Source organism: Myodes glareolus, chromosome 10 (genome assembly GCF_982192425.1).
Source record: "Myodes glareolus chromosome 10, mMyoGla1.1, whole genome shotgun sequence".
In the NCBI taxonomy this organism is placed as follows: domain Eukaryota; kingdom Metazoa; phylum Chordata; class Mammalia; order Rodentia; family Cricetidae; genus Myodes; species Myodes glareolus.
In genome coordinates, this window is record NC_142035.1 from 60,168,759 (window position 1) to 60,188,616 (window position 19,858).

Consider the following 19,858-nt stretch of genomic DNA (forward strand, 5'->3'; position numbering starts at 1 on the left):
CGACGGTCCCCACAAAACTCAGTCCTGTTCCAGAAACAAACGAGAAGTGAAACTCCAACCTTGGTTCAGCATTGTGTTCTACTCTCCTCCTTCCAGGACTAGGTGAGGACAACTGCAGGCTCCCTAGGAAAGCCGATGGTGGGGTTCTCAGCTCCCTAGGAAGGCCGATGGTGGGGTTCTCAGCTCCCTAGGAAGGCCGATGGTGGGGTTCTCAGCTCCCTAGGAAGGCCGATGGTGGGGTTCTCAGCTCCCTAGGAAGGCCGATGGTGGGGTTCTCAGCTCCCTAGGAAGTCTGATGGTGGGGTTCTCAGCTCTTTCTTTTATAGGTCCTTCTAAGTGGGAGCACAGGGAGATGTAGGAGTTCATTCTTGAATTCATGCTGTCAACGACTGGCTGGACTCTCTAAGCCTGATAGACCTTAAAACTTATTCTTCAAAAGACAAGATCTCCTGAGTAAATTGGGAGCATGGGGACCATGGGAGAGGGTAGAAGAGGAGGGGAGAGGAAGGGAGAAAAATATATAGCTCAATAAAAACAATTTAAAAAAAAGAAAAATTATAAAATGCAAAGCCCCTCCAATAAACATCCAGACGTTCAATCTAAAAAACAAAACAACTTATTCTTCCTCTGGTAATCTTTTCGATGATTTTTGGAGAGAACCTCCCCCTTGTCTTGGGGCTCACTTGTTTGAAATCTCACATTGCCTCTGTTCAGGGGATCACTCACAATTACTTCTTCAGTTCCCATTACCAGTTTCTCCTCCATGAAGCACTGGGCCCATCACCCATCCCTCACCCATGAGTCCACTTTGGGTCCAGCAAATGCACTACTTGCTGCCCCAGCAAGTTCTGAGGATGAAGTCTCACCCCAGAGGATCACAACTGGCACTCAGAGGCAGCCCACCTGGCACCTGCTGGGTTTCCCAGTCTCCTCCATTCCACACTAAAGGGTCTTCAGGTCAGAGAGTGCTGCACACCTTCCCACGGGAAGGAAAGAACCCAGAACTCACTGTACAGCTTTTCCAAATCAGCCATTTGACAAAATACTTCCCCCATGTGCTGATGACCTCTAATGTGGGAACCTTTCTTGTACCATTTTCTTGGCAGACCCCATATTTGGTCTGGTGCATCAGCAGCAATGCTCATGGATTGTTGGAATCTTCAGACGTAATGTCTTGTTTCTGTAGGCAAAGACTATAAAATAGAAGGTGGCCTATGTACTCTGTGAGGAGAGTAGGATTTCAGAAGGCCAGCTCACTCGTTCATTCATGTCCCTATTCTGCAAACTCAAAGTTCAAGGCTCACTGCTCCAGGGTTCTTGCGCTCATAGGGATTTCCCAGGTGTGTTTTTACTCCTGGGAACCAGTTCCTGACCATACACTCCACATATTAACAACACAGTTCAGGAAACGCCTTTTCTGAAGGAGCGAGGTGTAGGCTGGCCTTTGGAGACAGTTCAGACTTGGAGTCCTTCACTTTGGAGGTGGGAAGGGACTTGGAGTCTCTCTGGGTTCTTTGGATGGGAGGAGTAGGCCGTGCTCACGGTTGGATGGAGGATTCGGAGGAGCAAGTCTGCTGCTGTATTGTATGGGGGAGGAGCAAGTCTGCTGCTGTATTGTACGGGGTCATGGCTGTGCAAACTGGAGTTCAAGTTTTTGGCTCCCACTGGGCCAAGCTTTCTGGGATGGTAGCAAGGAATCATAGGGAGAGCTTTGGTGGAGTCATGACGCTTGAGAACACAGAGAGGTAGAGGCATTGCTGGGGTCCAGAAAGTGGGCCACCTCTCCTCCACCTATTCAATCTCCCATCCTCAAGGCCTCCCCCCTACACACCGTTAGCTCAGAGAACAACAGGAAATGTCTTCAAGTTTCTAGGAAGGACACGGTCTCTGTCTGAATCCTTGGCCTGGGCCAGGGAACTTGGCCTGAGATCTCCAAGCAAAGAGCTGACCCTTTCTCTCTACAGGAAACTTCAATTGCCTCCCCAGTTATCCTCCGTGTGGATCCCAAGGGCTATTACTTATACTGGACATATCAGAGTAAGGTAAGATTCTACCCAACATGGCCCTCAGCTCCAACTGAACCAATGAACTCTGCTAGACCCCTGGTGGCATAGTGGGGGAGGCGTGAATGTAGGGGAGTAGAGAATGGCCTGGGAGGGAAGAAGGTCTTGGGGCTCTCATGGGCAGGGGACTGGAAGCTGCAGTTACCTGGCTCTGTGACTGCCTGGGACCTACTCAGTCCCAAGTTAGTATACTAGCCTTGGAGAGAGTGGGGGAAGACTGCTTGCTGAGCTGAAAGACAATGATGTATGGGTGGCTCCAGGTCATATCAGAGCCCAGAACTCAGAGGACAGGCTCAGCAACCAGACAGAACAACAGAAGAAGGCATGGGGGATTCCACGGTGAAAAATGGTGCAGGTTGCAACTCTTATTCCAGAGAAGGAATGGGTCAAGGAGTAGAAGATCCCCAAAAACAGAGAGAAACAGATGAGCAGGAAGAGAGGGAAGGGTCCAGATAGTCTTGAGATGCCTTGGCATACAGAGAAGGCAGCAGCTAGGACTTGAAGGGGTGTGGAAGCTCTCGCCACTCCGGTCTTCATTCTCTACTTGATTTTTGTGTCCCCACCCTGCTTTGCTCCCACTGGGAACTGCTGCCAGGAGATGGAGTTCCTGGATATCACGAGCATCCGAGACACTCGCTTTGGCAAGTTTGCCAAGATACCCAAGGTAAGTGGGCCCAGAAGCAGCTACCAGTTGCTCAGAGCAAAGAATAAGTCTCTCCTGGGGGTAGGGCGCCCATCTGTGGGACCAGGTGACTGGGTCCTGGGCTGCTGGGCAGCAAGGATCCTAGCTCAGGCCAAGGAAGAATGGAGTGGTGTGGTGGCTGCTGCTCAGCTCGCCTGGGGACTGAGCATGAGAAGTGGGCACGGTGGAGATGGCAGGACTGGAGGAGGAGCCCATCCCTGCCCCTAATTATGCCAGACTGTCTGGGAAGTGTTTCTTCTACTCGTTGCTCCCCACTGCTTTGCCTACATTTCCCTAAAGCTGGTAAGAAGATTGAAGTGATTAACAGTAGGAACCTGGATTTCCTGAGTCAGGGAGCTAAGAATCTTTCCTCAAACAAAATTCCCAGAATTCCCAGGTCCCACTGTCTTAGCCAATCTCTTCCTATGGGCCTCCCCTTCCCATGGCAGTTGCTGGAACCAGGGGCAGGGGGATCCTGAGGTCTATGGTTCCCAGTTCCTAGGCTCCACGGTCAAGTGGCTGATGAGGAGATAAAGGAAAAGACCCTTGGGGCAAAACTGAGCACTCACCTCTGACCCTCGCTGTGTCCTTACTTTCCTCAGAGCCAGAAACTCCGGGAGGTCTTCAACATGGACTTCCCAGACAACCACTTCCTGCTGAAAGCGCTCACAGTGGTGTCGGGCCCTGACATGGTGGACCTCACCTTCCACAACTTTGTCTCTTACAAGGAGAACGTGGGCAAGGTGCAGTGGCAACACATGGGTGGAGTGTTGGCACTCAGGACAGCCTGGCCTTCCTGCGAGAGTCACAGGCCTGGGTGGAGGGACTCGGGGGCACCTGTGCTCAGGAGTGTGACTTCTAGGCTCTGTGTCCTGCAGGACTGGGCTGAGGATGTACTGACTCTCACCAAACATCCGATGACAGCCAACGCTCCCCGAAGCACCTTCCTAGACAAAATGTAAGTACCTGCCTGAGCTCAAGGGGTTGGCTTGCCAGCCCCCAGCCTGACGGGCTGCTGTCTCTCTCTCCAGCCTGGTGAAGCTTAAAATGCAGCTCAATCCTGAAGGAAAGATTCCCGTGAAGAAGTGAGTCTTTTGCATTTCCCTCTGGCTGCCACCCAGCTCCCCAGGCCTTCCCTTGCTAGGCAAGACTTCTCTGCTGCCTGGAACTTTTCTTTGCCTCCTCAGTTTTTTCCAGATGTTTCCTGCTGACCGCAAACGCGTAGAAGCTGCCCTCAGTGCTTGTCACCTTGCAAAGGGCAAGGTGAGTAGTTCTCCAGCCCCAGTCAGTCTCCTAATTCTCGCTGCCACCAGAAAACAACAGCAACACATGGGCAGGGATAGTGGTAGATGGGGAGAGCAGAAATAGCATCACTAGCCCGTCAATAGCTCCCAAAGCCAATTAACCCAGAACCTCTGGTTGCTGACACTAGGTGTAAAGGTGGGAGGTGGGCAAGCAGGTGCAGTGCTGGGTTCGGAGTCGGAAGGTCTGCCTTCAAGAGTGCTAGAGGCAGAGCTGGGGACAGCAGCAGACACGGCAAACCTTCTAGCCTTGGAATGGGAGTTGGATGCTCTCACTGTTGGGGGAGCGAGATGGGGTCAAGAAGGACAGGAGACAGACCTTGGGATCTGACAGTTCCAGGAAGGGACCAGCTCTGCAAGGTGTTGGGGGAGAGGAGCAGGGCCAAGGGAGGAAGCTGCCAGGGCACAGACTTCAGCTCAATTCAGAAACACATTTTCCACTTCTTTTTAATTAAGCAATTAATTTTTAATTACAAGTCAGAAGCAGGGTCACCCCATGAGATGTCTTATGTGATTTACCAAAAACAGAGCTCTCTGGGTAGATACAGCCCATGGCCAAGGTTCAAACCTGGCTCTGGGAATGGTGTTAGTTCTCAAGCCCTTGTCACCTTGGCCTGTGCCCTTGTGTAATTACAGCCCTCACCCCGTGAAACATTTCTCCTGGCAAGAATTTAGGGCAGTAGAAATGAGTGAAACCGAGATTCTAAGCATCTCTCCTTATGAGCCACACAAGGAATACTCCCTTAGAGGCCCAACTTCTACAGCATATCCCCCACACGCGGCCAGTCACCCTGGAGGCAAGGCTGAGGCAGAGGAGAAGGTGGGCTGGACTCCTGAGGTCGTCCTTACAGGTTTTACCACTTGCCTGCATCTAGTGGCCAACTTCTTTCCTGAGCTGCCATCCCTAGCTGTGTCCTTATTGGTCTGCTTCCTGTGTGTCCCAATAGAGGCCACTGACAGCTTCGGAGGCGGAGCTGGGCTGCAGAAGACCCTCACCTCCCAATCAAGGCTCGAGCTGATTTTCCAGTTAGGTCCTGAACAGGACTTAACGTTTGTTTTGTTTTCTGGAGAAACGCAATGAAAAGCATAGGGTCCGTGTGCACTATCGGCCTGCTTCCCTTTTTATTTCTGCAGATTCTCCGTCTCTGGATATTTTATGTCAAGGGACTCTGTATACAGTCTGTGGTCTTTGATTGGCCTTTATCCACTCCACACAGTGTTTTTAAGATCTGTCCACATGGTAGCATCAGCGCTTGATTTTTTTTTTTATATTGCAGTATCATATTCCATGTTGGCAGAGACTTGGTTTCCTTCCACTTTTTGGCTATTATGGATAATGTCTCTATACACAATTTGTCATGATTTTGCTTTCAACCTTCTTGGATACACACACTCAGGTGAAATTGTTCAGTTATAGGGTGACTATATTTACCATCTTAAGGAACTGAAAAACTTACCTAGAGTGGCTGTACCATTTTACTTTCTTACCAGCACTGTGTAAGGGTTTCAGTCTTCCCACAGCCCACCAACACTGCTACTGTCCGCCTTCTGTTTATACTATCCTGATAGGAAAGAGATGGTATCTCATCGTGATTTTAATTTGTGTTTACTTAATAACCAGCGATGTGTGAGCGTCTTTTCATGTGCTTATTGTTTCCACATCTCCTTTGCAGAACATCATTTTACATTCGTCGTCTATCTGTAATTTAAATTTTTGTATGCAAGTGTGTTTATGGTGTATGTATGTGTGTGTGCGCTCATGAGTTTGTATTTGTGTGGAGGGTGAGGTCGATGCCAGGGGTTCTCCATCACTCTCCATCTTACTTTTTCGAGTTTTATTCATTTTTCAAATTGTGTGTATATGTCGGTGTGAGGATATGTGCCCGGAAGTGCAGTTGCCCTCAGAGGTCAGAGGCACGAGATCCCTATAGAGCTGCAGTTTCAGGCAGCTGTGAGCCATCTGTTGTGGGTGCCTGGAATCGAATTCAGGTCCTCTGGAAGGTCACTATTGACTCTTAACCACTGAGCCGTCTCTTCAACTTCCATCTTATTTTTTGAAAGGCATTCATTGGCCCTGGAACTTATGTTTGACTGGCTGGCAATGAGCTGAGGGGATTTGCCCATTCTCAGCCCTGGGGCTACAGACCCACACAGCACCGGGACCAGTGTTATGTGCTGCTGGGGTCTGAGTCAGGCCTTCATGCTTGCTCAGCACGTACTTGAACAGTCAAGTCATCCCCTCATCCTCTGGGCTATCTTTTGGTTGTTGAATTGTCACTTAACAGACAATCGATTTGTAAATATTTTATCTCATTCTGTGGATTTTCTGTCCTTTCTTTTCCTCCCAATCTCCCTCCCTTCTTTCCTTTCTTAGCTCAGGCTAGCCTTCAGTTTCTTGATGATATCCTTATGAGCGAACATATTTTAAATTTTGACGAAGTCAATTTTTATTACTGTGTGTGCGTCTCTTTTGGTTTTCCCAATTACTTGTGTTTTGTTGTTTGTGTGTGTATGGTTTATGTGTGTGGTGTGTGTGTGTGTGCATTTGTGTGTATGCATATGTGTGTATGTATGTGTATGTGTGTATATGTGTGGTATGTATGTGTGGGGGTGGTGTGTATGTGTGTGGTGTATGTACATGTGTGTGTATGCATATGTGTGTATGTATGTGTATGTGTGTATATGTGTGGTATGTATGTGTGGGGGTGGTGTGTATGTGTGTGGTGTATGTACATGTGTGTGTATGCATATGTGTGTATGTGTGGTGTGTATGTGCAATGTGTGTGTGTGCTGGGTCTCATGCATATTAGGCAATTACTCTGCTACTGTTGAATTGTTTTATTTCTCCCTCCAGCTCTGTCAGGTTTTTCTTCTCATATTTCAGGGCTCTACTATCAGGTGCACATTTGTTTATATTCAGTTTCTTCAGATAATTTGTCCTTCACTTAAGAAGGGAAAAAGAGAAGAAATCCTGGTACTCGGACAGGAAAGCAGCATTCTTTACTTAGGACATTTTATCATCTTTAAGTTCACACTTAGTTCCAATCCCGTTCCAGCTACAGAACTAGCTAGCCACTATCCAAAATCATTGTCAAAGCAAGCCAGCTAGCTGGTACTGGCGCCAGACAGCAAGCCCCTTGAGATGTGTGTGGCCCTTGTGATTGCTGCCTTGTGTACCCTGAGGACTCTCTCTGATCAGGCCTCCTTTCCCAGAGCTGGGGGTAGGTTGTGGTGAGTCTTAGCTCTGAGCAACTGAGATGAAAGATAACAAGGTGATGGTTCTTCCAGAATGACACTATCAATCCTGAGGACTTCCCAGAGTCTGTATACAAGAGCTTTCTCATGAGTCTCTGTCCTCGGCCAGAAATTGACGAGATCTTCACTTCTTAGTGAGTTCCTTGGGCTGGGCCTGGAGCGGTGTTAAGGAAGGCAGTTCTTTCCTTCCAAGAGAAGAACCTCTAGGTCTAAAGACAACATCTGTGCCCCTCTCCTGGCCTGCAGCCACGCTAAAGCTAAACCCTACATGACCAAGGAGCACCTGACCAAATTCATCAATCAGAAGCAGCGAGACTCTCGCCTCAACTCCTTGCTCTTCCCACCGGCCCGGCCAGAGCAGGTGCAGGCCCTCATCGACAAGTACGAACCCAGCGGCATCAATGTGCAGAGGGGTGAGGACCGAGGAACCCCTACTTCCCGTAGTCTCGTCCTGCCCTGGGAGCCGAGCTGCAGCCGTGACTGCTTGCTGTCTACTGTCTCGCAGGCCAGCTGTCGCCAGAGGGCATGGTCTGGTTTCTCTGTGGCCCAGAGAACAGCATCCTGGACCACAATGTGCTGCGGCTCCACCAGGACATGACACAGCCTCTGAATCACTACTTCATCAACTCCTCCCACAACACCTACCTGACAGGTGGGTCCTAGGCTCTGGATTCTCCACAGATGCTGTTCCACTGCCGCTTACCCCAGACTGTGAAGTTGTGAGGGGACTAGCCTGGCTGGGAGTGACATCCTCGCCCCTTCTCTTCTCCGCCCACTCAGCTGGCCAGTTTTCAGGCCTCTCCTCGGCTGAGATGTACCGCCAGGTGCTGCTGTCTGGCTGCCGCTGTGTAGAATTAGACTGTTGGAAGGGAAAGCCCCCTGACGAGGAGCCCATCATCACCCATGGCTTCACCATGACCACAGATATCTTGTTCAAGGTGGGTCTTGGGATATGGAGACCGACTGTGGTGAAAGGGGCCGAGGAGAAGCCTTCTGAAGTTAGGGGAGTGAAGCTGAAGGCAGACACACGCTGGAAGGTCTCAAGCTGCTTCTAGGCTACAGTGGCTGCCTAGTTTCACGCCTTTGCTGAAACTGAGGGAGGCACTATGGGGAGGGGCACCACAGGGAGGGGATACCCTCTTTATAGAGTTCCTTTTTCCTCCAGGAAGCAATCGAGGCCATCGCAGAAAGTGCCTTTAAGACCTCCCCCTATCCTGTCATCTTGTCATTTGAAAACCATGTGGACTCGTGCGTACCCAGCCTCATTCTCCACCTGCGCCGCAGCCCCTTGCCTGAACCCAGGCTCTAGTCCTTCGCTGAGTTCTTTGGACAATACAGCCTCCTTAGGACTTCAGCTTCTCCTTCCTGGGTTCCTCCCTCCCCTGCTTCCTGGGCCCCTGTTCTGAGCTGTCAGGGCACAAACAATGGGCAAGAGAATTGGCATTAAGCAATTAACCCCTCCCTTTACTTTTGTTCACTGCTACCAGACCCCGCCAACAGGCTAAGATGGCAGAGTACTGCAGGACCATGTTCGGAGACACCCTACTCACGGAACCCCTGGAAAAATTTCCTGTGAGTGCAGTCTTGGGGTGGGGGGGGGGTGGCATCTGAACCTGGGGAAAGGTGGAACCGGGTCAGGAGGGGAGAGACACTTGAGTTTCTTTGGTTGGATTGTTGAGTCTGGGCTCCTGTCACCTACCGTGTGTCAGAGAGTATGCCAGAATTAAGGGTCTCCTAGTGCTGGCATTTATCAAGAAGTGCCTGAGGAGGAAAATCTCAAGTTTCATGCCATTCAGGGCTGCATAGTGAGACCCTACCTAAAACAAACAAACAAAAAACCCAAACAAGACAAAATAAAACAAAGCTGAACTCTCCAGTCGCTACCCCAGGTTTCTGACCCTCTTTCATGAGGAGATGGACAAGCATCCAGGCCAATTACAGCCAGCGGTTGCTATGGGAAACTGTGCTCGGGAGTTAGGGGATCAGGGAAGACTTCCTGGAGGGATGTGATGGTTAAGGTGAAATCTGGAAGCTGACAAAGACTCAGTGAGCATGGGGAAAGCACATTCTAGTCAGAAGGAACAGGTAAAAGAGACATGACGGCCAAGGAACAGGTCGTTTGGTCAAATGCGAATTTGATTCCCAAGAATGGTGGGAAGTGAGGCAACAGACACAGGTCTGCACCAGAGGGACAGTTTGGAGTAGCAAGCACACACCACAAAAGAGGCAATGGCGTCCACCCTTTTCCCTTTCCACAGCTGAAACCTGGAGTCCCTCTGCCCAGCCCTGAGGACCTCCGGGGCAAGATTCTCATTAAGAATAAGAAGAACCAGTTTTCTGGTCCAGCATCCCCCAGCTGCCCTGATGAGCAGAAGCCTGGTGGGGAGCCTGAGAGCAACAGTCCCTCTGGTGTCCCCTTAGAGGACGACACAGGTGAGCGAGTTACAAGGATGGGGTGGGGTTTGGGGGGGGGGTCAGCATTAACAGAACTGTGTGTGGCAGTGTGGACCGGTGAGGACCGGACTGAGGCAAAGGAAGTGGTGGACGAGGAGGAAGAGGAAGAGTCAGGAAGCCTGGACGAAGAAGAGATAAAGAAGATGCAGTCGGATGAGGTGTGTGGGGACAGTCCCTCTGCCGCCTCCACGGTGATGCTCTCCGGTGGGCACGGACTGCAGCCTGGGCGCCACCACTCAGAGTCCCGCCCCCCCTTGATCTCTAGGGCACAGCAGGCTTGGAGGTGACCGCTTATGAGGAAATGTCCAGTCTTGTCAATTACATCCAGCCCACCAAGTTCATCTCCTTTGAGTTCTCCTCACGTACGTATGTTAGTACAGGAAAATGGAGAGAAGGCAGGCTGGGATCGGGCGAGGGCTGCCCTCGTTCAAGAGTGGCCTGGTGAGTGGGACAAAAGGAAGGGGGACCTGCCCCCTCCTTGCACTAAGGTCCTTGTCTATAAATACTCAGTGGAGGAGTCAGACAAAGGGCTTGTTTAAGTGGCAATGGCTCCCAGCATCGGACTGAAGAACTTGGCAGCAGATGGAATGTTCTGGAGTGTGTCAGTGACAGGCAGGTCGTTATGACAGGCCACCTCAGCCAGGCCTGTCTGGGGCTTCTGGAGTTTTCTAAAGTTTTGCAGTTCCCAGGCCTAAATTATACCAAATGCTGCCCCAAGTCTAGGAGCCCCAGTCCTGGAGGTAAGGGTTCCTTGGAGAGGGGAGAGCACGCCTTTAATCCTGGTGCCGGGGAGACAGAGGCAGGTGGATCTCTGAGTTAGAAATTACATACTGAGTTTCAGAACAGCTAGGGCTCTACATAGAGAAACCCTGTCCGGGCGGAGGGAAGCAACTTCCAGGAGGGGGTGGAAGGCAGAGGAATCTTCAGTGTTCACTTACCCCATTGGATCCCCTCTTTTGTGCGTTTGTGCATCTACCTGCTGTTTGCCCAGGTCTTTCCAGGATGCACTCGAGTGCATTTTCCACTCTCTGTGTGTCTTCCCAGCATGAGCACTTTTCTGAACACTCTTGTGCGGTTTAATATCCAATGCTGACCTCCAATACTCCCCATCCTGACCTCACAACCTGTTCTGTTACCTGGGTACACCCCGAATGTGCTTCGGAGGACACGGGGTCCCGACTGCCCTCGGCATGCGGCTCTCCCCCTGTGCACTTGTTAATTGCTTGCACATTTCACTCCCTGTAAAGTCACTGCCTGGGTATCCTTGAGACTTCACCAGCCAAAGTCCCATCCCTGGGGTCTTACAGGAAGGCCTGGGGTCCTTCTGGTGAAAATGGCCTTGGCCAGCACATATACTTGGGGTCAGTCAATAACAAACAACACGTTAGCTTTGTGTGTTCCATGGGCATACACATGGACTCATCCAGCTACATGCCCCAGCCATTCTTTCACTAGGTGTGTGTAGCACACGTTCCTGGTATCCTGGACTCAGCATCATGTGTCTGCCACACCCTCCGTGGGATGTAGCCCTCACTCTTTAGGACCATAGTGCAGGTTTCCTCCCTCTGCGTAGGAACACTGTGTAGTCCCCTTTACCCCGGTACATTTATCCCCCCACGTTCCTCTCAAACCTGAGACCACAACAGAAACAGAATCCTAGGTTGGGAGCATTGCTTTATGGAGTGCTACAAAAGAGGTCAGAGGAGAGAGAGAGAGAGAGAGAGAGAGAGAGAGAGAGAGAGAGCCTAATGTGGACCTCCCCTCCCTTCCTCCCTGGAATAGAGAAGAACAGAAGTTATGTCATCTCTTCCTTCACGGAGCTCAAGGCCTATGAGCTGCTCTCGAAGGCCTCGATGCAGTTTGTGGAGTATCCTTGAGGCTTCACCAGCCGAGGTCCCTGGTGGGATGGGGCTTGCGGGGAGGGCCTGGGGTCCTGCTGGTGCAAGTGGCCTTGGCCAGATCCTATACTCCGCAACAGCTACAATAAACGCCAGATGAGCCGAGTGTACCCAAAGGGCACACGCATGGACTCTTCCAACTACATGCCCCAGATGTTCTGGAATGCTGGGTGCCAGATGGTTGCCCTCAATTTCCAAACAATGGGTAAGAGCACTCCTAGACCCGGAGAACCCTCCCAGGCCCTGCCTAGCCCATCTTTATCCCTTCCCTGGGGATCTTTGTTGCATACCGGGTATGGTGTTTGGGTAGGCTCTGGGAGCTTGCTGTGGTGTGTGAGCACTTTGGGGAGGGGAGCCTTCCCTCATGCCCGTTCAGCTGTTCATCTGTCGGAACATGCATAGGCCACCAAGGCTGCCTCGGCTACTCTGTTTGGCTGTGGTTTTGGAAACACCTGTGCCAGCCATCCCAGGTCCACTGCGAGCTTGTAGCCCAGTCATGCCATTACTCCTTGCTGACTCTAGGCTGAGGACTCCCTTTCTGAGAGGCTAGATACCCCCAAGGACCTGGGATGGGACATGAGAAACTCTCACCCTTGTGATCTACCCAAATGTCCCCATTCCCAAGGCAAGCAAGGCTTGAAAGCATTGGAAAGAGACAGAGAGTGGGTTCAGGCTCCACCCTCCTCACTGAGCCCTCTCATACCCCCAGACCTGCCAATGCAGCAGAACATGGCACTGTTTGAGTTCAACGGGCAGAGTGGATACCTCCTAAAGCATGAATTCATGCGCAGGCTGGACAAGCAGTTCAACCCCTTCTCAGTGGACAGCATCGATGTGGTGGTAGCCACCACCCTTTCAATTACGGCAAGGCCTGGGGCTGACCAGCGACTGGGAGGTGCCGGGCTCTTGAGGAGGAAAGCCTAGAAGCCCACCCCTCTGCCCCAACCCCCTTCCCTGATATCCTGAAGACTTCAGCCCCAGCCAGTTCGTGCAGTTGCAAGTTGCCTTGGAAACTGCCTCCTCCTCAACACTGGAGTCTGCCTCTTGGTCCCCATGGAAACCAAGGGAAGGGCTGAGGCTCCAGTGGGGGAGGGGAGAGGGACTGGTCCATGCTGGGCAGCAGGAGCCAGGGCTTCAAACCAGGGGGAAAATGGTCCGTTCTTCTTGTCTGAGGTGGCCCACCTCTCCCCTGAGTGCCAGAAGCACCCAGGTCCTTAAAGCTTGGCTGTCAATCTTGAGTCACACAGCTTCTATTTGAGGGCCAGGGCTGAAAGGGGGTTTTCTTAATACCCACGATAGGTACTTAGCCCTATGGAGACAAAGGTCTGGCTTTGTCTTAGGCACCAACCTAAGCAGGGTACCTAATGCTGGCCTCCCCTGGGTCCTCACCCTTAGGTGATCTCTGGGCAGTTCCTGTCAGAGCGCAGCGTTCGTACCTATGTGGAAGTGGAAATATTTGGCCTCCCAGGGGACCCCAAGAGGCGCTATCGCACCAAGCTGTCACCTACTACTAACTCCATCAATCCAGTCTGGAAAGAGGAGCCCTTTGTCTTTGAGAAGGTGCTAGGGATGGGGTTGGCCTTGGAGCTTGTCCCTAGTTCTTGGCCTTTGCTTACAGATAAGAGGAAACAACGGAAGAGGGGCTCCTGACCCACCATTTCCTCTCTCTGTCCCTCCTCTATGCCTTTCTGACTTTCATATGTCCCAAACTCAAGGTCATTAGGGGTGTGTGTGTGTGTGTGTGTGTGTGTGAGAGAGAGAGAGAGAGAGAGAGAGAGAGAGAGAGAGAGAGAGAGCACGCGTGCTGGGGGGAGAGTGTGTACTCATTAGGATTAGGGATGAAAACATGAACTCCCTGCCCAGGGTAAGGGAATGGTGAGGTTCTTTTGTCTGCTTGGACACTGGTTGGCAAAGCTGCCAAGGGCTATTTACATGGGGCTCACTGTCCTGGGCTACATATCGAGCCCTTTCCTCCTGTGTGAGCCTGGCACAAACTGTAAGATGCCTGTATGTGCCATAGGGCAAGGCTTCCCTAGCCTCACCGTTCTGGTAAGGCTGCCAGGTTCTCACCCTGGCACAGAGACTTCTGGAGACAGCGGTGAAGGGAAGGTAGGCTCCCCCGTGTCCACTCCTCAGCCTCTCCTGTCATAAATTACCTCTAGATCTTGTTACCTGAACTGGCTTCCCTCAGGATAGCTGTGATGGAAGAAGGGAACAGATTTCTCGGACACCGAATCATTCCCATCAATGCCTTGCGTTCTGGTAAGGAACGGACCTCTTAACGACTTGCAGAGACTCTGAGATGAGACCAGTATCCTGTTTAGAGGTGGGGCAGGGGCTTCAGGCAGGGTCTCTGTGGCCTCACCAGCTTGTCTAAGTAGTGGGGCAGGAATGCTTTCTCCAGCCAGGAACCTGACCTGTGGGAACCCTGCCCACCTAACAGAATGCCCAAGCTTTTTTGGAGCCACTGTTACAGATTCCTGAGCAGCTGGCATCCACGGGTACTTAGAATGTGTGAGGGGAGCTGAGGAGGTGGCTCAGCGGGTAGAAGCACTTTCTGCTAAGCCTGATGATCTGAGTTTGACCCTGGGGCCCACACGGTGAAACAAGAGAGCCAGTTCCCACAAGCTGTCCTCTGACCTCTGCACGCCCATGTGCTTGCGAGCACGCACACAGTAAATAAATACATTAATAAAAATGTGTGAGGAGCTTACAACACATTCTCATAATAAACACACGAGGCAGATGGATGAGAACCCGGAGAGTTAGCTTAACCTGCCCAAAGTCACACTGTAGGGAAGCAACACCTTAGGCTTAGGACCCTGGCATTTGACTCTAAAGTCAGACATCCTAAGTGCTGTTTGTGTGCAGCCCTGGGCAAACTTACCGCTGCCATCCCCCTTATCCTGTTCAATAGGGTACCACCACTTGTGCCTGCGCAGTGAGAGCAACATGCCTCTTACCATGCCTGCCCTCTTTGTCTTCCTGGAGATGAAGGATTATGTGCCCGACACATGGGCAGGTAGGAGACCTGTGGCGTGCCAGGGGCCCCACACTGTCCATTCGCTCTTCCTTTATTAAGCCAATATCTCACGGGGAACAAGAAAGGGTGGTAGGTGGACCTTTCCAGGTCCAGCTTCATATGTACCAGGCTGGTCATATCCTGTGTTTCCCAGATCTTACTGTGGCTCTCGCCAACCCCATCAAGTACTTCAATGCCCAAGATAAGAAGTCTATGAAGCTCAAGGAGGTGACAGGAAGTCTGCCTGAGGTCTGTGTTACCTAGACTACTACCAAAAGCCTCCACGAGCTGAGGGATGCGTCCCCTGCTCAGGGAAAGGGGGGTTAGAGCCGCCTTTCTAACAGGCTGTCCTCCCACGAAAGCCCTCCACGAGCTGAGGGATGCGTGGGGAGGAGCAGCGTCCCCTGCTCAGGGAGAGGGGTGTTAGAGTTGCCTTTCTGACCGGCTGTCTTCACACAGAAGCCCTTCTCATCCGTGATTCCTGTTGCCAGACAGTCCAACGGGGCTTCAGTCCCGGCCAGCAACAGGTCGACAGGTAGGTAGTTCCGGGTCCACCTGCCTGGTGTATTGCTCTCCACCTCTCCCACCGCACTCATAGTCCTCCAGGGACTAACATTTTCATCTGGGAAGGGAAGATCCAGGTCTGGATCATCAGTGCTAGAAAGGGGTAGTTGCAGAGGGTGCAAACTGCAACCCTGCAGGAACCAAACGGAGGTGCCTTGTCCAAAGCACCTGACAGTCCGGTCCTGCGCTCTTACAGCACCTGGGGCCAAGGCCAAGGAGGAAGCTACCAAAGAAGTGGCAGGTAAGGCCGGCTGAGCTCTGTGATCTTGGGATAGAATCTGGGAGGTGGGCCTGGAACCTTGGGGGTGCAGCAGAGCAGGGAGGAAGCTCTGGGCAGCTTGATGCCATGTCCATGTACTCTTCAGAGCCACAGACAGCCAGCTTGGAGGAGCTGCAGGAACTAAAGGGTGTGGTGAAGTTGCAGCGGAGACACGAGAAGGAGCTTCGAGAGTTGGAGCAGCGTGGAGCTCGGCGCTGGGAGGAGCTGCTGCAGCGTGGCACCGCACAGCTGGCAGAACTCAGTGCTCCAGGCGCTGCCTGCAAGATCCGCCCGGGCAAGGGCTCCCGCAAGAAGAGGTAAAGGATTCAACCGTGTTCTGCCCCCCCCCCACGGAGTATTGGCGCCTGACTCAGGGCCTGTTCCCACGTGGTTTTCACAGGATCTTGCCTTGTGAGGAGACTGTTGTGGTGGCGCCTAGCGAGCTTCCCGAGGGTGCGGACCCGCGCGTGCAGGAACTGAGGGACAGGTTGGAGCAGGAGCTGCAGCAGCTGGGCGAGGAGCAGTACCGCTCTGTCCTCAAGTGCAAGGAGCAGCACGTGACCGAGGTGTGGGATTTGGCAGCGGTCCGCGGCCTCTGAAGCAACCAACCCCACCCCTTCTGCACGGTCAAAGGCTTCTCACTAAGCCCGTCCTTCCTCCTTCGCAGCAAATCACCAAGATGATGGAGTTGGCCAGAGAGAAACAGGCTGCTGAACTCAAGACCTTCAAGGAGTTCTCAGAAACGTGAGACCGCCTCCAGTGTCTGCCTGTTCCTCCCTCCTGGCAAAGGCTGCAGCTCACAGACTATCTCCTTCTCTCTGTCTCCCCGAAGTGACACCAAAGAGATAAGGAAAAAACTGGAGGTCAAGAGGCTGGAACGGATCCAGGCCATGACCAAAGTCACCACAGACAAGGCAGCCCAAGAGAGGTAAACCTTGAAGGAGAGGCCCAGCTGAATGGGTCCTCCTCCAGCTGGAAGAGGGTCTCCCTACAAGGGATCCTAATTTGCTTCTCACAGATCTGCCTCTTTCTTGGCCCTTAACAAGTTGGTCGGTCTCCCTGTTGTATCTCTGAGAGTCTCCCTTAAGCAAAACACAGATGCCAGCACTGCTTAAGCAGAGAGAGCAATGGAAGGGAAACCTTGCGCTAAGAGGGGAGATGACACCTGGGGACAGCAGCCTGTCCACTTAGGCGTCTGTGCTCCCCACCTGTGGGCACTCTGGAGGCCTTTAAGTCAGTGTGTTTTAGGGAGGAAGTAGGTAGGCCCCAGGGCTCTCAGTACCACCCATCTTCCATGCTGGTCTTTCTGCTCATTGCTGCTTCAAGGATTGAGTTCTTATTTGTTGAACCCTTAGGACTCTGCCCCTCCCCCCAGGAGGGTCCCTTTATAAAACTCCAATTATATCAACAGGCTCAAGAGAGAGATCAACAACTCCCATGTCCAGGAAGTGGTACGGGCTGTCAAGCAGGTATGTAGGGCTGTATCCTTCCCAAATACTCTCTGCATAGGTGTGTGTGGGTGTGTGGGTGTCCTTTCTTGGAGCCCTTATGGCTTGTTGTCCAGAAGCGTCCATGCAGCTAGGAATGGGAGGAAGTCCTCTGAGGTCCTGGTCTGTATATACAGGCTGCGGTGCCAGTCTGAAGGGAACTGTCTGGAAAACATGAGTTAGCCAGTCATGGAAGAATGGGATTGGATGGGGTGGGTGAGAAAGGCTTCCTGAGGTGCCGTGGAATGGAAAGAGGAAGGACAGCTCTGTTAGAAGGGACCTCATGCTCCTTCCCTGGGCATCGCTGACCACAGGAACAGGCCTTGCACCTCCTGTGGCCTGACCTTGTGTCGGGTGCGATGTAGGCCTTGTACCTCCTGTGGCCTGACCTTGTGTCCAGCACGATGTATGCCAAGTGCCTCCTGTGATTGTCGCATGTAATCCTTCACAGTCGCTGGAGCCAAGTACTATTACCTCATTTTACAAATTGCAAAAAAAAAAAAAACAAAAACAAAAACCCTGCCCAGAGGTTAAGGAATTTGTCCTGAGTCTCACTGCTGGCTAGCTGAGATTAGAACTAGCTTCCAACCTAACCTTTCACCCCTACCCAGATGACAGAGACCCTGGAGCGGCACCAGGAGAAGCTGGAAGGGAAGCAGACGGCCTGCCTGGAGCAGATCCGGGAGCTGGAAAAGCAGGTGAGAAGGATCTCTCTCCTGGCCCCAGTGGTGCTGAACCCCAGTGGCTCTGGGCAAGAGGTCAGGGAAGGGGACCATCACATCTGACCAGGCAGGTTCTCATGGGTGTCCCGAGGCCCTTTCAAATGAGACATCTCTATGGGTTTCTTTGCTTGAGACCTGGGAGGTTCTCTGATGGGCTTCACTACTCCCATCTTCTCTAATCTCTTGGGAGCTCTGAGTAGACTAGGCATCGTAGTATTCCATAGGGTTGGGGGAGGGATGGACAAGACCCCTTCCTGACCCAGGTAGTGGCCCCTACTGTTTCTTCAGTTCCAGGAAAAGGCGCTGGCCGAGTACGAGGCCAGGATGAAGGGCCTGGAGACTGAAGTAAAGGAATCAGTGAGGGCCTGCTTCAAGGCCTGCTTCCCCTCTGAAACAGAGCACCAGCCTCAGAGGGCCTGTGAGGCCTCCAAGGAGTTGTGTCCACAGGAACCACTCACGAACAAAGCAGACACCCAGGAGAGCCGCCTCTGATGCCACCTCCTCACTCAGACATTTTAGCAAGGAGATCCACACCCTTCTCTGAAGCATGGTTCTATTCCCTTGAAGAAAAGGACCCTAATTAATACTCGGGGGCCATGGGAGCATGTGGCTCTCTTGGATGCTGCAGCCCCCTTCTCATCCAGATGAAAGCAGGAAGAACAGATCATCAGGACAAGGAGCGCACTTGGAACCCAAGTCTTTTTCTAAGTTGGCTTCCTCTGTCCATCCCACTGATAGTGCTATGTACTTATTGAAGGCAAAGGAGTATGAACCAAGAGAGAAGAAATTGGGTTCTGGTCTCCCCTCTGCCTTTCCTAGTGTGCAGCCAATCACTCCCCACTTGGGGCTCATTTTCCTTTCCTGGAGGCTTGGCCTTACTCCCTAGAACCTTTACTCTTGGGCCTGTGGCTCCAGCAGAATCCAATCCAAGCCTCCTGGCTTGATGTAGCACCCTGCACAGGCTTCTAGGCCACATCTCGGGCCTGCCCTGAGTACAGAGTGTTGTCAGCTGCTTAAGGCAGAGCCTGGCGCTGCCTCGAAGCTCTCTGGGGGTGGCTACTTCCAGGGTGGCGGCAAAAGCCCCTGCTCACACTTCCTGCCTGTGACAGGTGGCTGCATGGAGAAGTCTCCTCAGCTGCTCAAACCCTGGAGTGGCGAAGGAGACTCTAGCTTCTCGGGTGCTCTCTCTCCCACCTCTGATCCTGGATCCACCATTTTTTCTGGGTCTTGGTCTGGCACTTCCATTCCTGCACCCCACCACTATCAGGTGGATTGCTTGAGGGGTTCATCATCATTTCCTTTCCTGGATTTATGCAGTTTATTTATTTTTCTCCTTCCTCTGCCTACCAAAGACCCCTAACCTGAAACTTCCTGCCTTAGGCTGGCCTCTGTTCTCCCTTAGGAAAAGTCGGCAGGGGAGTGGAAGGCCTTTGAAATGAAGCTGCTTGAAAGGGAATGGGGGTGGATCCCTTGGGAACCTTCTAGGACCCTGTAAAATGGCCTTGCCTCTGGCTTTATACAGGAGTTGCTTCCCTATCTGCTGGCCCTGCTGTCAGAACCACTGGAGGATGATGTCATTTCCCCCTTCTCTGCTCTCACACAGATGTGGCCCTTCCTTGTCTTTACTCTCAGGGCCGGAACAGAAGACACCAGGACATAAGTACAAAAGTACAAAAGTGCATCTCATCCTCTTGGTCACCCCAAGCCATTAGGTTGTCTGGGCCTCTTTAGGAAGAGTGAACGCATGCTCACAGCGGGGAATCTGCTGGTGCTGTGGCTGACTCCAGCTCTTGCTGAAGGCAGGGCTTGTGGCCACCATTCACGATACCTACAGCTCCATCCCAAATCCCAGATGGGACTGGTAGGGTGGGGTGATTCTGGGAAGAGGTTGTTTTCTTATCAGAGAGTTACAACAGACGTCATTAACTGTGAGCACCTGTGCCTTTGGAAAATGAACAGGGACATCCTCCCCCATCCCTCTCAGGGCCCGACCTCAGGGGTCCCTACCAGTCCCTGACTACAGGGCAAAGTTAAAGCCTGTTCATTTATACAGCTAAAGCTTGGCATTTGCCAGCCAGCTTCCCTGTCATAGCCATATTGTATACCACCAGGGTGGGGCATCTACACCCCAGAGCAATGCCCTGACCTCAA

At 52.2% G+C, this 19,858-nt stretch overlaps 1 protein-coding gene across 1 annotated transcript in view; it reads left to right on the forward strand.

Moving 5' to 3' along the window:
- The window catches only part of Plcb2 (phospholipase C beta 2), a 22,046-nt gene extending 2,188 nt beyond the window's left edge, over positions 1-19,858 (forward strand). Inside the window, exons 2-32 of the mRNA XM_048459565.3 lie at positions 1,965-2,042; positions 2,659-2,727; positions 3,348-3,488; positions 3,624-3,703; positions 3,777-3,830; positions 3,933-4,008; positions 7,335-7,435; positions 7,548-7,714; positions 7,807-7,953; positions 8,082-8,239; positions 8,467-8,549; positions 8,789-8,873; positions 9,560-9,734; positions 9,804-9,913; positions 10,021-10,117; positions 11,538-11,622; positions 11,734-11,858; positions 12,363-12,517; positions 13,049-13,213; positions 13,816-13,915; positions 14,571-14,675; positions 14,830-14,924; positions 15,135-15,210; positions 15,436-15,480; positions 15,605-15,815; positions 15,899-16,064; positions 16,166-16,242; positions 16,331-16,426; positions 16,910-16,967; positions 17,597-17,683; positions 17,996-19,858. Coding sequence (XP_048315522.3) covers positions 1,965-2,042; positions 2,659-2,727; positions 3,348-3,488; positions 3,624-3,703; positions 3,777-3,830; positions 3,933-4,008; positions 7,335-7,435; positions 7,548-7,714; positions 7,807-7,953; positions 8,082-8,239; positions 8,467-8,549; positions 8,789-8,873; positions 9,560-9,734; positions 9,804-9,913; positions 10,021-10,117; positions 11,538-11,622; positions 11,734-11,858; positions 12,363-12,517; positions 13,049-13,213; positions 13,816-13,915; positions 14,571-14,675; positions 14,830-14,924; positions 15,135-15,210; positions 15,436-15,480; positions 15,605-15,815; positions 15,899-16,064; positions 16,166-16,242; positions 16,331-16,426; positions 16,910-16,967; positions 17,597-17,683; positions 17,996-18,199 — 3,471 coding nt within the window. The 3' untranslated portion in view covers positions 18,200-19,858. The remainder of the gene's footprint in view (positions 1-1,964; positions 2,043-2,658; positions 2,728-3,347; positions 3,489-3,623; positions 3,704-3,776; positions 3,831-3,932; positions 4,009-7,334; positions 7,436-7,547; positions 7,715-7,806; positions 7,954-8,081; positions 8,240-8,466; positions 8,550-8,788; positions 8,874-9,559; positions 9,735-9,803; positions 9,914-10,020; positions 10,118-11,537; positions 11,623-11,733; positions 11,859-12,362; positions 12,518-13,048; positions 13,214-13,815; positions 13,916-14,570; positions 14,676-14,829; positions 14,925-15,134; positions 15,211-15,435; positions 15,481-15,604; positions 15,816-15,898; positions 16,065-16,165; positions 16,243-16,330; positions 16,427-16,909; positions 16,968-17,596; positions 17,684-17,995) is intronic.